The 16,323-nt window shown below is 41.5% G+C and overlaps 1 protein-coding gene across 8 annotated transcripts in view; it reads right to left on the bottom strand.

Moving 5' to 3' along the window:
- Window positions 1-970: 970 nt before the first annotated feature.
- The window catches only part of mei1 (meiotic double-stranded break formation protein 1), a 59,717-nt gene continuing 44,364 nt past the window's right edge, over window positions 971-16,323 (bottom strand). For 7 of the 8 annotated variants that reach the window (XM_005468432.4, XM_025906785.1, XM_005468435.4 and 4 more), the window contains 8 exons: window positions 15,247-15,434; window positions 14,835-14,919; window positions 13,355-13,539; window positions 9,931-10,012; window positions 9,397-9,503; window positions 8,292-8,423; window positions 1,790-1,905; window positions 971-1,237 (listed from right to left, as the gene is read on the bottom strand). In XM_005468432.4, the coding sequence (XP_005468489.1) occupies window positions 1,192-1,237; window positions 1,790-1,905; window positions 8,292-8,423; window positions 9,397-9,503; window positions 9,931-10,012; window positions 13,355-13,539; window positions 14,835-14,919; window positions 15,247-15,434 (941 nt within the window). In that variant the 3' untranslated portion in view covers window positions 971-1,191. The other variant, XM_013270150.3, reaches the window with a different exon arrangement.

The raw sequence follows: 16,323 nt of genomic DNA, 5'->3' as shown, positions 1-16,323 counted from the left end.
CCTGCAATTATATCCCACATGGCTCTCAAGCACTTCGCCGACAGCTGCTCTCTGGCAGCTTGTCCACCTCACAACCGCTGCCACACACACCAGTGGTCTACAGGGAGTCGTGCTCCCATCACCTGACAGCTTTGAGAAGGTGTGGATGGGGTAGAGAAATTCACATTAATCTGGTTAAATACTGGCAGAAGAAACTCTAGGTGGGAAAGTGAGAGAGTTAATTCCCCGAGCAGAGCTGCTCACCTTAGACAGTGTCTTGTTACAAGCAGTGTCCTGGTCTAGAAAGATTCACACTCTGCCTGTAATAAGCTGTTTTAACATTTCTCCTTTAACGCCTTCTAATTGGCTGTCCCCGGCAAACAGAAGGTCTATAGTGTTTATCTATAGATAAACACTAAATGGACTTGTTCTTATATAATGCTTTTCGACTCTACTCTAGCACTCATAGGGCTTTATACAACATGCTTCATTCAGCCATTCACCCCCTTTCATACATGTACTTTTGTCTACACCCAGTGTTTTCTACCTAACATTCACACATTCATATCCCATGAACACATCAGAGAGCGACTTGGGGTTCAATATGTTGCCCAAGGACACTTAGGAATGCAGACTAGAGACTAGAGCTGGGATCGAACCATCAACCTTTCCATTATTAGATGAACAGCTCTACCAGGCTTCTGTGTTCACAGTCAGAGCTCTGTGCCTGAGATGACCATATTAGGCATATCCTGAGTACTTTTTTAAACGTGAGCACCTGGTTCAAAGGGGTTATTGTATATATGCTTAATTATTTTAAACTTTGGCCATGTTTAATAACAACAATAACTCCTATTGTAACATTGTATATATGATGGAAATATGTTCAAGTACAATATCATAGGTCCCCTATCAGAGGACACTTTTCTTAAGAGGAAAGGTTGATTAGCTCGTCAGTGCTACCATATCAGACAAAAAAGCACCAATGTTGGCCTGTAACAAAAACAAGTGATTTATTGATGCACTTATAATTCAAGATGTTTGTTTTCTTTAACACTGCTGCAAATATGAATTACCTTCTATGAACAAATGCATGCAGTAAGTCAGATCGCTAGGACGCTGTGAAACTACAGGTTGTATTGTTTTAGGAGCACAACAGAAACAGTCAAACAAACGAGCAAGGTGAAGAACTTTCAAAAATCGATGTCCTGTCTAAAGCACAAAGTCAGACAGGCAGAGGGGCACGTCTCCAACATGTCTGAAGATAAGCGTCAAGGAACAATGAGCAAAGTGAGAGGGGGCAGTGGGCGTGAAGATGAAAGATAGAACATTTATATTAAGAAACAAATTGAAACTGCTACCAGCTTTACTGAACCTAAGTGCACTGTGTTTTTAATGAACTACTATTTCCACGTATATGTGGTGTATTTGTTTATTATTAATATTGTGTAATATTTACAGACAAAGCTGATATTAAAACGAACACGCATATAATAGTTATACTGTATGAGAGTGTGTGGGTGGGTCACAAGAAGAATAAGCGAGAGAGAGAGGGAGTCAGCCAGCATGACAGATGACATGCTGACTATGAATGTACAGTAGAGCGTGTGTTGTTCGACACAGGCATCTATTAAACTGCCAGAGAAAAATCAATGAAGATGCTGATGTTAAAGTATGAGTTTCCTAATGTGCTTTACTGTGTGGGTTACTGCTTTCTGCAGCACTTCCTGCTTACAGAGGCATGTTCAGAGGCTGTTTGTGTTAGCAAAGTTCAACGTTGTGCATGTGTTTCACTTCACGTGAAGGATACAGGACACTGTGGGACTGACTGCGTCTGCAGCTCTGATCGGGCTCTCCGAGTTCCTCTATCATGTTCTTCACTTTCTGCTTGTGTTCCTCTCTGGGTAGAAGGTCTCTGCTCTGGATCTGAATGAACAAAAGAAGAAAAACAAAAACCATCCTAGGGTTAGAGGGACCTAACACAAGAAACGTAAGAGCTTGAATTTTGAAATCCATGAATCCGTCCATTAATTTCTATCATTTAACAATGAGTCGTTCCCAAGCCAGCTGAGACCCGGGACTCTTTCCAGCGAGTCCCAGGCCTCCTCCTGGTTGGACATGTTCGCAATACCTTGCTACAAAGGTGCTCAGGAGGCATCCTAGTCAGATATCCAACCCACATCAACTAGCTCCTTTTGATGTGGAAGAGCAGCGGTTCTACTCCGAGTCCCTCTTGAATGACCAAGCTCCTCATCCTATTTTTAAGGGACAGCTCAGCCAACCTTCAAGGGAAACTCCTTTTGGAAAACTCATTGGTTATGGTTAGATATTCTGTCCATAAAAACTATGAATGGAGAAGTCCAGTACCAAATGGAAATGAGTCCCACTTATTGGCAGAAATATAAACCAAGCTGTCTCCGCAGGTGTACAGGGACCGAATGCCCTGTAACAACAGGCCAAACACCCCATGCTCCCAAAGCACTCCCCACAGAATACCCCAAGGGATGCGGTTGAATGCCTTTTTCGAAATCCACAAAATCCACAGAAAACCCGAAAACTTCTGAAAACGACATTATATAGATTTTACAGGCACTCCATTCTAATTATTTCTATTTTTTAAATTATTATTATTATTAGTGGACTCCACTAAAATTGCTTTGGATGAAAAGTTTTTGAATTTTTGCCTCACAGGGATTACTTGCACATAAACAGGAACTCATTATTTGAAACTTTGCCCATGTTACACCTCCAGCATTGTAAAAATATATAAATATGTATGACAGATGATAATGAAAAGCATATTAAGTTTGAAAATCTGTATTTCAGCTGTCATAAGCATATGCACAAGCAGAAAATGTGCATAAAGCAGCAAACAGGACTTCAGTGAAGATGCAGATGTGTACTGTAGGCAACAGCGAACAGTGAATGTTTGCCACAAGCAGCAACAAGAACACAAATCTGGGAGAAAAATATTCACAATCAACAGAAAACTTTCCAAACGTTCCAAGTTTGCAGAGTTTCTCCTGCAGTTATGAGCAACCCCAACACAGATTTACTATTCATCGTTGTTCATGCGGATACAGCCAGAACCCGGCCTGAGCTATAACTGATGAGCACTCTGCAGAAGCCAAAGGTTCAGAGACCTCACTGAAGGTCATTTCACAGTATGTGAGGGAACCCCAACACATATCTGAGTGTTTTTTTGTTTTTTTTTAAGTCAAAGTCAAATCAGTTGGGAGCAGCTGCCTTTAAATTACTTAAGACGATGGTGTGTTCAGGATGAGATGGAAGGCAACTTAAAATAAGGGCTGAAAACTGAGAAAAGCAATAGGGGAGGCAGAGGTGGAGTTAATAGGATGAATACAATTGGGAGCATTAAAAAAAGGAAAGGAGGAAACAAATTCACTGAGAAATGGAAAAAGCTAGCAAGTAAAAAAAAAGCTTTGCCTGTATGTAGTCTTGCTCACTCCTAACACACCAAACATGTCTACAACCAAGGCAAAGTTAAGATTTCTTAATGACCTCTTTAAATTAAACCTGAAACCAAACTTGGGATGGAAATGAACCAATTCCCACCCAACCCAAGGGTTTTTGTAATTTTGTGTTCGCTAACAGTTAATTAATGTATTCTATCAGGCGATTGTTTCCATTAACTGTTTTCACAAAAATGAAAACAACCTCAAAGAGTTTGGTGCACTATGAAGCACAGCCTGAATGATGCAGCACCTTTGCAAGAACTAAAGCATTTGTGTGCTTCAAAGACTTGCACTGAAACATTTAAGACCTATACAAACTGAAAATAGGACAACTTTATACTGTGTAGTACTGTGCAGAAGTTTTGAGAAACCTCATTTCTTTTTATTTTGGTACAAAAATGGAAAATAGATGCAGTGATTCATTGAAACATGTGAAAACATTTATGTAAATACAGTATATAAGGTAAAAACAGAGTCGGTATGAGTCTAATGAGCTTGAAAGTCAATATTTGGTACGACCACCTACATTCTTTAACAAAACCGGATCTCTCTTATGGTAAATGGCCTGTAAATGGCCTGTATTTATACAGCGCTTTTCTGGTCCCTAAGGACCCCAAAGCGCTTTACATATCCAGTCATTCACCCATTCACGCACACATTCTCACACTCCAGGCACTCTTAGGCAGCTTTCTTGTCATTTCTCTAAGTAGTCTTCATTAATAGTTCTCCGGGCTTCTTGAAGGACATTCAAATCGCTTCTTTGGATGTTTCTGCCTTTTTGTTTTGTTCTCTGCTAAATAACGTTGAGGTCCAGACTCTGGGGAGGCCAATCCATGACTGATAGAGTTCCACTGTGTTTTTCTATCCAGGTACGCTTTTACTGCATTGGCAGTGCGTTTAGGATCATTGTTATGATGCAAAATTAAGCTGTTGGCAAACAGATGGTATTGCATCTGATTTGAACAGCTGTGTTTTTTCTGCGTTCATATTTCCATCAATTTTGACAAGATCTCCAACACCACTGGTCAAAATGCCACCCTTAACCATGACAGAGCCTCCACTGTATTTAACAGACGGTTGTAGACACTCACTTTATAGGATTGATGCTCAGTCCAATTTCTTCAGCCTTTTCTTCCTGTTTCCCTTCATTAAGAATGGCTGACAGCCACCCTTCCATTGAGACCATGTCTGATAAGGCTTCAGTGAACTGCAGATGAGGTACAGGTACAGATGCATCTCTCCAGTCCTGTGCCAGGGTCTTTGCTGGATTTTATTCCTCTTGTTTCTTAAAAACATGACTTTCAGACACTGCTCATCTGCTGTAAATCGTTTGTAAACCTGAAACTTGTTCTTTTGTCCTCCACTTTCACAACGTTTTCAAGGACTTACTGAACACATTGTGGAGATAAGTTTTCAGCTAATGCCTCTTTGGGAATCATCTTGTTGATGAAAAAAATACTATTTTATTCCTGTCTTATCTTTGGCATTTTTCATAGATTTAACTAAACAAATGGAACAAGTTATCTGTTTTTGCAACAGGCTGCTACTAACAAAGGGCCTAAAGATACAATTTAAAATAGGTTCTTTGCGAAGTTGTCTTTTATGTGCAGACAGAACACTGGTTCATCCCTTGAGTTTGGTGCTTGAATGATTCATAGATCAGAGTGTTAAGATATAAAAAAGCAATTAAAAACAGTTCTCTGAAAATGGTCAAGTACAAGGGCTGGACTGAAAATGAGTGAAAAAGTAGTCAATGTCCAAAGAAAAACTCAAAAGACCTTCAGAAAGCCTGGAGAATTATTGCTCAAGAGCACTTTGAAACATTAGAGAAAGCGAAATACAAAGAAATCAGGTGGCTCAAGATTTCGGTGCACTCCTTTATTTTGAAGACCTATTCATTAGAAATCTGTATTTAAGACTACTTGGGAACCAGGTAGACTGAAAAATGTTGACTGGAAACAACAAACCGGGAAATGCAAGCTTGCAAACAGAAAAGGTGATATCTGCTGACTGTATGTGCATGCAGGCACACCGGTGCTCGTTATGTCAGCTTTCATGGGGAGGAAACAAGAAGCAAAACCAGTGATCTGAGAATAGATCATTTATAAATATACACTTCCTTGTGAACTGAAACTTCACTTTAGTCCAAAAGCTAGATGAACAAAACCTCTGAAAACTGTGAAGCTCATCTGTGAAAATGTGCGTGAGAGAAGAGCAGCAGAGATGCCAGGGGACAAAAATCACACTGTTTGTGAGACCGTTAAGAGAAATGCGTCACATTGAACCCTGCCTACCCTAACCCGTCTCACTGACTTAAAAAACACACATATAGATATACAGACACACTCACACACAGACACACACTCACACACACCTACACATGCCACAGACGCATGTATTCACACACTTCATGATTGCCTGGAACACAGTGCACTGGGAGCTGCAGTGTGTGCCATCATTCTGTCACTCCTCCGACTCTGAGCTACTTTCAGAATACCAAAAGCATTTCTGGTCCTGCACACGATGCCATATTAGAGCTATGCAATCTGATGTGGCCCCTAATCTTGAAGCAAACCCAACTGGGCTTTATGCATTTGCTGCAAAGCTAACTAGGGTAACAGCAATATTCGCCTCACACGGAAACACCCCCACCCCACCCACAGAGAATACACCAGCTTGAAACCAGTTCAGACATAATAAGAGTGATTTGGCAAATGATACTAATGATACGAAGAGCTTGTGCCAGTGCTGTGATCACAGTTGAGGAGAGAGAAAAAAAAACACAGTGGAGCACAGTTGTTTTTATCAACTTCTTTTTTAAACTCAGTTCACCTCCATGATCTGTGGTGAAAAAAACTGAGTAATTTCCATTTTTAAATACCGCTAACATCTGTTTGGCTGGCAAAAAAATTATGCTGGCGAACTGCAACACAACAATATGATGGATAGAAAAGCTCTGCAAATAAACCACAAATATTTCTGTGCCTGTCAAATTAACGTAACTGCACTAGCTCTCTCTTTTTTTAATGTCATGTGTCTGTCTGATCCGGTCCAAATTTAGTCCATCTTTCCTGGAATAAACAGAATACAGCCATGAAACCCCAGTGTTTTAAAACACTTTTGCTACACGGCCCAACAGCTTTGACATTTGGTTAAAATGTAACAGGCTGTTACAAACACTTGAAATCATCCACGTTTTCAATCACATTCTGCACTGGATTAAAATTTCTATTTCATTTATATTTATGAACATCTAAAGTTTGATTCTGTCACACTGTTTGTGTTGCATGGTGACCTTCTTCCTGCAAGCCTGTGGCCAAAGAAAGCATGACTCAAAGCAAGAAGGATCTCAGTTAAAAGCTGCTGGTCGTCTGAGGAGATTGTGAAGGTGTTGATATGAGTGTAAATGGTTGTCGCTCTATGTGTCAGAGGCCATGCACTGGTCCCACTGAGATGCTCCTGACCCTATCTGTGATAGAAAAAGGGAACTGAAGAGATGTCCTTTTACTTCTCAAGCAAATTAAGACATAAAAGGACATTTTTATCTAGAAGTCTTTTCAGCAACTTGAAAACATGACTTTTAACCTCTCACTTTTCAGCCAGATCTACCAATCATCCAAGTCAACCAGTCATTTTTTCAATAAGTCGTTTGCTATGTTGGGAAGTTTGATTGATTGATTGACTGGTCTGCTGTGCTCAGGGATGGAGAGGAGAGGCCCAGACTGACACGAACTGCAATAATATTGTTAGCTCACAGTTCAGTAATCAGTTTTACACAAACAACAGCTACTGAAAAATATAAACCTAAGTTTTAATTAGCCACTGAAGATGCATTTAGGCTTTATAGCATTTATGGTTGGGTTTGGCTGTGAAAAGACGAGTGGAGCAGGATGCTCAGCGTTTGTCTTTGCAGCAGGAGACTCTGCAAAGTCATCTTTAAAATAACGATCGGCAGGGAAAAAAAAGAAATGTCTACTTAGAGGCAAACTGATTTTATTGTAATTTAATGCTTCGCAGTGATAAGATTTAATACTTGGAGATAAAGAGATGGCAAGTTAATTCTTTAGAGTTTGGCTTTCAGGAGGTAGTGAGATAGTAATCATTTTAAATCGCACCCTGGCTTGTCAGCTCAAACTGCACTTAAACATTTATAAATTGACGGCCTAAATGTTTGCTTAGGTGGTTACCCGGGTTGCAAACTTCATAACAACATAAACTACACATCGGGAGAAAAATTCAGCAACACACGCTTGCTTACCACAGAACGACTGAGTGATGAAAAGCACGCAAAGGCAAAATCAACATCACAATGCGTGATGAATATTATAATTATTTGAATAATTCAGTAGGCTTGTTTGTTACTTTTCTTCAATCTTTTTCCTGCTGGGAGTCGTGATTAATCGCTTTTGCATTTCTAATGAAAAACTGATTTTCACCTTGACTTGAGGTGGAATGTATTGTGATTAATGCTCGTATGGGGCGGGCTTGATTTATTATTTCCCATTTGCTGCTTTTATGTATTGTACATGTTCTAATCTAAGTCATGATCCAGATTTATACTCGATTTCTTTTTGAGATGTTGAAATATGTGAAATAACTGCACAAACCTACCTGGTCTTCCACAAACACATTTCCCCTCAGTATAGTCTGCCTGTGTTGATTTTCACAACATATAAATACAAATTGATTCCAGCTAAGACCGAACTTTGTATGATTCCTTTTCTAATTAATTCATTTGAGGAATGGACGTATCTACAGGTAACTGAAGGCCTGTAGCTGTGTGATCATCTCCTATTTTATCTGTGTGAGTATATGTGTGTGTGTGCAAAGGTTTACCTGTGTCAGCAGCAGCCTCAGGGCCTGTTCTGCTTCCTTGCTGAGCTCCTTCACCCCCCTCCTCTCCACTGCCTCCGTCACCTGGAGCAGGTCAGGCTCCCGCAGCACTGGTGTCCCGCTGTCCTGCAGCAGCTGCGGAGAGCACAAGCACAGATGCAGAAACACATGTACACGTACACATGCACGATCCTGCACAGATGTACATTACTGTGCAGTAAAAAAACATTGCTCTAAAACCATTAAGGGAACGCTTGATTACCATAATAAACCTCAGCGACATCAGTGTCAACAGGTGCACTGGAGAGGCAGCAAAAAGACAACCTCCAATAGGTGGTGGTGGCCACAGGCTGTTCCTCTCTCCTTGTCCCTCCCGACTGATTTTTATTTTGTTCCGCTTTTGTAAAAATTAAGAGTCTTTCATAATAATGCAATTAATAATTGTTCAATTATCAAACACACCAAATAAGTATTTACTGTGACTGCCCTTTGCACTGAAAATAAGTTCTCCTCAGTACACATGACAGATTGGTTGGCTCGTAGTTTTGTGCTGTTTTCTGCTCGTAGCTTTTTCAGTTGCTTCTACCTTTCCATGTAATCCAGTGATGTCTGGAAAAATGTGAGCAACACTGTTTCTTCTCCTTCTTAACGACGACTGTATGTTTAGGTTTGTGGACAGTGAATTAGAGACCAACTGAAAAACAAGCTAAATATTTAAAGTGTTTAAACTTGTGTCACAGTGCTGCCTAACTCCATTAAATCTGCTTCCATTTTGTTTATTTGTGTTGGAAGGACAAAGTCACACGCTGTCCCAGATTTTTCCACAAAATGCTTTAAGTCAGACATTTTTAATGCAGCGGGAGGCTCACAGGGCTCCAGCTGACCAGTAGTTCCAAGTAATCCAACAGTTCCACCCCGAGCTGAATGAATAATAAATAAAGTGAGCTTACTACAGAGCTGGTAATGACTTTTCTTTTATTTTGATTGTGTCAGGATGGACTGCACTGTATTCACTTTGATGCGATCTAAATGCTTCTTTGAATACTTCTGCTATCAAATATTTATTACTTGTATTTGTATTTGTGTGTGTGTTTGTGAAACATCTTACAAGTATGATGAATCTGAGAATGGCAGGGTGCAGAAGGCAGCTCTTTCCTGAGCTGAGCAGGCTGTGGAGGAGGAATCGACTCCATGGCTGACACACCACATGCTTGGCTACTCCACACACACACACACACACACACGCCTTACTTAGATCCACTCAGTTTTACTTTATTCTCTTTCTCATGGTGCATTTACTGGAACTAGATGAAGTCTGAAAATGTAAAAAGAACTCTACATCATCAAGACAAACACGCTGTTGCTGCAGAGATATTGTCCGAATAAACAACGGCACGTAACCTTCACATATGCTATTTCAAGTTTAAGTTACGAAGTAAAAAAAAAATACTCCAGACTTGCTGTAAATTCACTTACAGTTGCTTTCCACAGCTGTACATGTCATACTCATAAAACACTGAACATCTGCTGTTTCTCCAATCTCCTTCAAATATATACATTTGCAGTTTTTCATCTCTTTCTCTGTGGACGTGTGCACATTATCCTCACTCACTCCCTCTTTCCCCGTCTCTCTGTTTGATACCTGTAGCGGGACTCTTTCTCTGAAGGAAGCCCAGCAGGGAGCTCAGACAGTTGACTGAGGCTCGCAACAGCAACTCGTGCTTCTGAGGAGAAGGAGACACATTAAGGTAAAACATGAGAGAGAAATCATTTGCAGAAGAAAAAAAAAAGAAAAAGAAAAAATATCTCTCAGCTTTAAAATGTCAAATCGCTGCAAGTCAGGGAAAGAGCAGAATGTGAAACACGTGCCTGCGTGCTCTCGCTCGGCAGAACGGGGCGCGATGGCAGCAACAGATGAATAGGGGGAAGAAACACAGATATCTGCTCTCCAACAGACGGAGATGCAGTCAGCAAAAGAAGGGGGGTAAGAAGGGAACACCAGAGAGAGTGACTGAGTGATGTTTTAATAATGCATGTCTCTCCCACAGTGTCAGGGCTTACACTGAGCACTATGTAGTGTCCAAAAATACTGAAGTAGGCCACGCAGATATATAGATGACAGTGGAGAGTTGCACTATAATCCATAAGCAGCGAGGAGGAGAAAGCTGAAGAAAGGAGTCGAGAGGATGAGCTGGAGCGAGCGCGAGGGAGCTGAAGTGTGCAGAGGTACGAGAACGCTTAGATGAGAGGAGGGCAAATGAGGACATGAAGATAAAAGGAGAGGTTAAAATGGGAGCAAAGAACAAGCGAGGAGAAAGGGAGAGCAGCGCAGAGTCGAAAAAAGTATGTGTGGGAGAGGGACTCTGGAGCTGCAGTGAGTCCTGCTGCTGCTGAATCGGAGCATCGAGAGGAAAGACAACAAAAAGAGAGGAGGAGAGTGGGGAACTTATATCAGCTGCTGAACAGCAGACTACAGAGCACTCAACCATAGAACTGAAACTCAGTTCAGCACTACAGCTTCTTACAGAGAGAGGAAATGCTGCTAGTGTGGAACCAGAGGCTGGTCTACTGCAGCACAGAAGAAGAAAAACAAGTAAAGGCACAACACAGAAACCACCCAACAGTTCCACATATAGAATAGAACTGAATAAAATAACTTATAATAAAAATTGTCTGCAGATCATCAAGTCAATCGATTCAAATCAAGCACACATTCATACATATGAACATATAAACATTCAATTCAGCTATAGAAATACATCACATCATCTCATTCAGTATATTAATTTCATTTTGGCACAAATGATCCCTTATATACTTTTTTACTAGCTAAAGGCCTCCTATGACTCTCATCCTACAAGACAAGCCTATAGAAAATGTTCTTCATGATTTCTTTGACAAAGAAATCATCTGCTACTCTTTTGGGTTGGTCGATTTATAGTAAGTTAGAAGCTGGTGGGGCTTTACTCTGCTGCTTTTGTCACACCACCAACATGTAATAACGATGTAGAGACGGACGTGATTGCACTGGATCTGTGTGCAGTGCTGCTGTGCTAACTGTTAAATCAATCGGCATCTCATTTCCCCACACAACTGCGTTTGTGAAAGGCAGGTTCACTGTCATTATGTAAAGATTTTAAAGATTACCTTTGTGTTACTTCTGCTGTGGGATAAAGGGCAAGGGGAAGTGTGAAAGGAACGATGGGGGGGAGGGGGTTTCATAATATGAGCATTTAAGTTGTCATTCATATATTCTTTATTGTATCCGGCGATAGATCGACACCGTTAACGCATTTGTGAAACCATGTGTGTGCACACTGGTGTTCTTATTCCATCTGCTGCATATGTGCATGCAATTTATAGAAGGCGTGCAGCTTTCTCCAGTTTTTCATTATGTACCTCTTGCTCACAAAGCCACCATTAAAGACACAGTTTTACAATTAAATGTCCTAGACCAGCTAGCTTAGTAACAACTGAGACAGCACACTGGGTACTGCAGCGCTCGAGCTTTCATTATAACACAGGGATTTACTGAACTAGCTTGTTATATTAATTCATGCCCTCCATAAGCAAGAACTGGGAAATGCAACACTGCAGTGAAAGTCTCTCTCTCTCTCTCTCTCTCACACACACACACACACACACACACACACACACACACACACACATAATTACTACTTTTTCCAACCATTACTTCAAATTTACCCTAAATGCAAACCTACCCTGAAATGTATGACTTACATCATCAAGAATTATCCAGACTCCAGAAGCGAGGCAGATTTACGCCCACACAACATGAGTAATATAGTAATCTTTTACCACTGCAGATTTTACATGTGCTTCATCACACGTCCCCTGCTCTATATGGGGCTTTTGTCATTTTCTCTACTTTGTGCCTTCTTGTCTCCTCTGCCTTCTTTCCCGTGACCCGAAAATCAATCTCGGTGTGCCATCATGAAGGATGTCTCAACACCTAAAATGAATCAGCAGGAGAAAGGAATGAGGAGAGAAGAAGCTTTGCTGGAGAAGTTATGATCCAGGATATGACATGTGTGTCCTATGTGGAAGTGTGTGTATGCCCGATACACGGAGGTGTGACAGGCAGCAGGAACACGGAGGAGGAGGATTCCACAGATAAGTACACCTTCATGCTAAACTACGTGAAAAAAAAGTCTGACATCTGTACGTTACTGACACACTGAGCTCGTCTGTGCATGAAGGAAAGAGGGAGGAACTAATGTGCAAGGAGGTTTGTTAAGGAAAGGAAACAAGGATGTACAAGGCAAGCAATAAGAAGGGGGCCGGTGTTGGTCTCTTGTTATCACTGATTACAACAGATGATAACAGCCTTTAGAGCGTGCCAGCAGGTAGGGGAGGGTAACTGCCTAAAGGCAATATGCATGAGCCTGATAATAGCCATTCAGCAGGCTGATAACAGGCAAACTGGATGTACAGACAGACAGAGGAGAGCTTATAACAGGCAGATATTATTCAATCCCTGCAATCAAGCAAGATGGCATACGACATGTTTCCCAGTTGATTCAAAACGCAAAATATAATCCATGGAGTCAAACCCAGGAGAAAGCCACGACTCCAAACCACTAGACCACAATGGACCGTGATACAGAAGACATAGGTAATATATCTAACCATATAGTGAAAGTTTTAAAGTAGTAGAAAGCTGTTAATTCTGGAAACTGATTGGATTACTTCCATCAAGAAGGCTATGTGATTGGTTTGCTTTGGTCTGTTTGTTTGTCTCTTTGTTAGCAGGTTTGCTCAAAAAGTTGCGACACATTTGCAGCCAAATTTTACCACAAGTGTGTCTAGGCTAAAGGGATTAAAATGATTTACACTCTGGATCCAGATCCAGGAATTTTGGTAGGAATTCTTTAACAATGGCAAAATTAAACATTTGGCCAAAAACCTGTGAATCACCGTCGTAATGTTCTCAAGAAAATGTTACAAACTGAACCAGATCCAGATAGCTTTTTGTACCCATACACTCAAATCACCATATCAATATAAACATGTTCATACTCAGACATACTCAAACATGCTAATACCTGCAGAAGGAGTCCACTGAGAGCAATTGAGAGGCACTGCGCCCCTCTGGAGCCAAGTGGGTACAAAGCACCGTCTTCAATCCCAAGAGGTCTGAGCCCAACCAAGCCAGGACCAGAAGTCAGGCACACAACTTCTGATGCCAGGTCAGTATCAAGCAGAGCCTGCAGCAGCCTCAGGTAGCTGACTGGGAAGAGGAAGATAGAGGAAAATTGTAAATGTCTGAAAAAGCAGAGCAAATAAGGAGAATGATGGAATGTCTAAGCAAAGGAGGGTGAAAGAAAGAGAGAAGGAAAATAAATGTGGAAGGCAAGGCCACAGAAGAAAGAGGTCCACAGCACAACAGAAAGCAGCGAGTGTGTGAGTAAAAACTGAAAAAGATGGTAACAGTCATGGAGCAGAGGGTGCAGGAGCACAGCTGAAAGGAACTGAGAGCTTTTTTTGTGAGAGACATGTGAGAGAAAGAGAGGGCAAGAAGTTAAAGATGTCAGTGCCAAGTACACAGAGAGAGAGTGCGAGGCAGAACGAACTGAAGGAAGCTGAAGGAAGTTCAGCGAGACCCAAGTAGTGATGGAGAAAAAGCGAACAACAGGGGTAAAAAGACTCCTAAAACACAGTGGAATCCAAACTGAGTGCTGCCAGCCATCTGAATCGCACTTAATGCCATGTACACTGAGATTAGAGCCCTCTGAGGGAGGGAGGACTCAATTAGTGGCAGAAGAAAAGAGGGAGGAGAGACAGGGCAAAGAGATAGAGAGAGAAATGGGAAGAGTTGGAAATATACGGGCAGACTGGGAAGAAGCATAGGGGAGATAAAAATTGAGAGAAAGGACGCTGAGTGACTAGAAAAAGTGAGAGAGAGAGAGAGGCAGGCAGAGGGAGGGAGCCAATACATCACAGCAACTCTGACAGGCCACTTATCCAGCTGACAGACAGAGATGCAGGAGCAGCAGGGATGATCTGTCTCCCAGTGCAGCGGTGGGATTGGGGCCACTTAATATAATGAAAGTGTGTGAAAAGCATGGTTTGGTTAGCTCCACTGAGGATAACACACTGACTTTACGTATGTACATGTAAACCAAGCAAAGGTGGACCCCATTAGTACCCTCTGGTTTTCACAGTGTATGGACAGATGTTACATTAATCAGGGATGCCTAATGCTACTCATATGAACACAGGTAGCTTGGTCTTATAAACCCCCTGATGTTTCCATAATTGCGTTGGACAGGGAGAAACCGAGTAGCACAAAATTCTGGAACAGATGACTCAAGAGACAAATCTGGAGGAATAAAAGCAAATTGAGGAAAATAGAAAAACACCAGCCAATAACAAATGCAGAATATTCAGCCGAGTTTCTTTTGTATTCTTGGGTCACACACTGTTGCTATAATTCCAGGGCTAATGAACTGTTTTGCCATCGGCTGTCTGCATGGGATGAAGACTTATAAAAACAATCTAACAGCAAAATTTGGTGTCTCTTACTCAGCAGGAGACTGTCTGTGTTTCTCTTCTGAGTAAGGAGGCGCTGCACAGCTGTGTCCAGACTCCAAGTGATGCTCTTATGGACCTTAAATAATAGAAAATGAGAGAGAGAGGGTAGAAAATAAGAGAGAGGGGGGAGGAATCAGGAATATAACAAGATTAGGACTGAAATCTTTGTGAGTTAAAATGCATTATTATCCCTGCAGTGCCAGCTGAAAGCAAAGAAGAAAGTGTGTTATTTTGTACCACGGCCTCACTGAGATATGCATCAAGCAAATCCAATTTCTGTTTTGCATTCCGCCCCTATATCTCAATCTATACCCTCCTTTACATTATGCTGTGTCTTGCCCTTGACTGTATGAAGTTGTATCGTGAAGTTGTGATAAGAGCAGAGCTGAGCTGTTGTGTGTACCTGAGTGGAGTGAACACGCTGCAAGGTAATGAGGGAGGACAGGAGTAGATGGCAGCAGCACAGCAGGGCCAAAGGAGGACAGGCTGATGGAGAGAGGGATGGGGCAGAGAAAGAAGAGGAGGAGGAGGAGGAGAAGACTGTCTGCAGCTGGTCCATCAGCCCGCTGTTAGAGAGCAGCATGGAGACAGCTGGGAAAGAAAAGGAACAGTGTCATCACACTTTAATGGGACGTGTGCTTCTGTTTCACTGCGCTGTACGTGGGTTTTGATAGCAGCTGGTCCTTATGACTGCAGAGTGACGTGCTGCAGCAACAGACCCACAACAATGCAAACACCTGTGAGGTCTTTGTAACATTACTAACTGAAAAATATGTTAAACTGTACTGTTCTCTACTCATAAACACTGATATTGCTGTTTTACCATATAAATGTGGGCAGCCTAAATAATTTAAACAATGTGATAATAGAACAATATAACACAAGGGCAACAACTTGCAAACAAAGCATCACCTCCAAGTACTAAAAAAAAAATCCCCCCAAATGACACAATCTTAAAGTAATCATATGTTCTTGTCGCTTTGAAACAGAGTAATGTGTTCCTTCTCCTTTGCACCATCACTGAAATAGTGTCTAGCCTGAGGCTGAAACAGGTAGCCGTAAACTGATCACTCATGATAAAGAAGGCTGAATACATAGAGAGGCTGCAGGAGAAGCTGCAAAGTAGAGCGCCACAATTAATCGAACTTTAATCCCAATTTTGTCTTCCCATAATTAAATGAGCATGATCGAGCGATACTGAAAAAGCGCGCTTCGCCAATAGAATGCAAAGCAAAATCAAGCGCTCCCTAAATCACTGCTTGACCACATGCCTGCATGCGCCAGTTTCCTGGAATACTTTGGGTGAGTAACACTACACCAAAAGATACGCATGAATATACAACAAAACTCAAATGTCTAGCAGAGCAAAGAGTGAAGGGCTTGTCTCTAGAATCTCTAGATCAGGTGTGGGGGAACTCCAGGCCTCAAGGGCCGGAGTCCTGCAGGTTTTAGATGTGTACTTGATCCAACACAGCTGATT

The sequence above is a fragment of the Oreochromis niloticus genome, linkage group LG4 (genome assembly GCF_001858045.2).
Source record: "Oreochromis niloticus isolate F11D_XX linkage group LG4, O_niloticus_UMD_NMBU, whole genome shotgun sequence".
In the NCBI taxonomy this organism is placed as follows: Eukaryota; Metazoa; Chordata; class Actinopteri; order Cichliformes; family Cichlidae; genus Oreochromis; species Oreochromis niloticus.
This window is presented reverse-complemented; position numbering and strand designations above follow the sequence as displayed.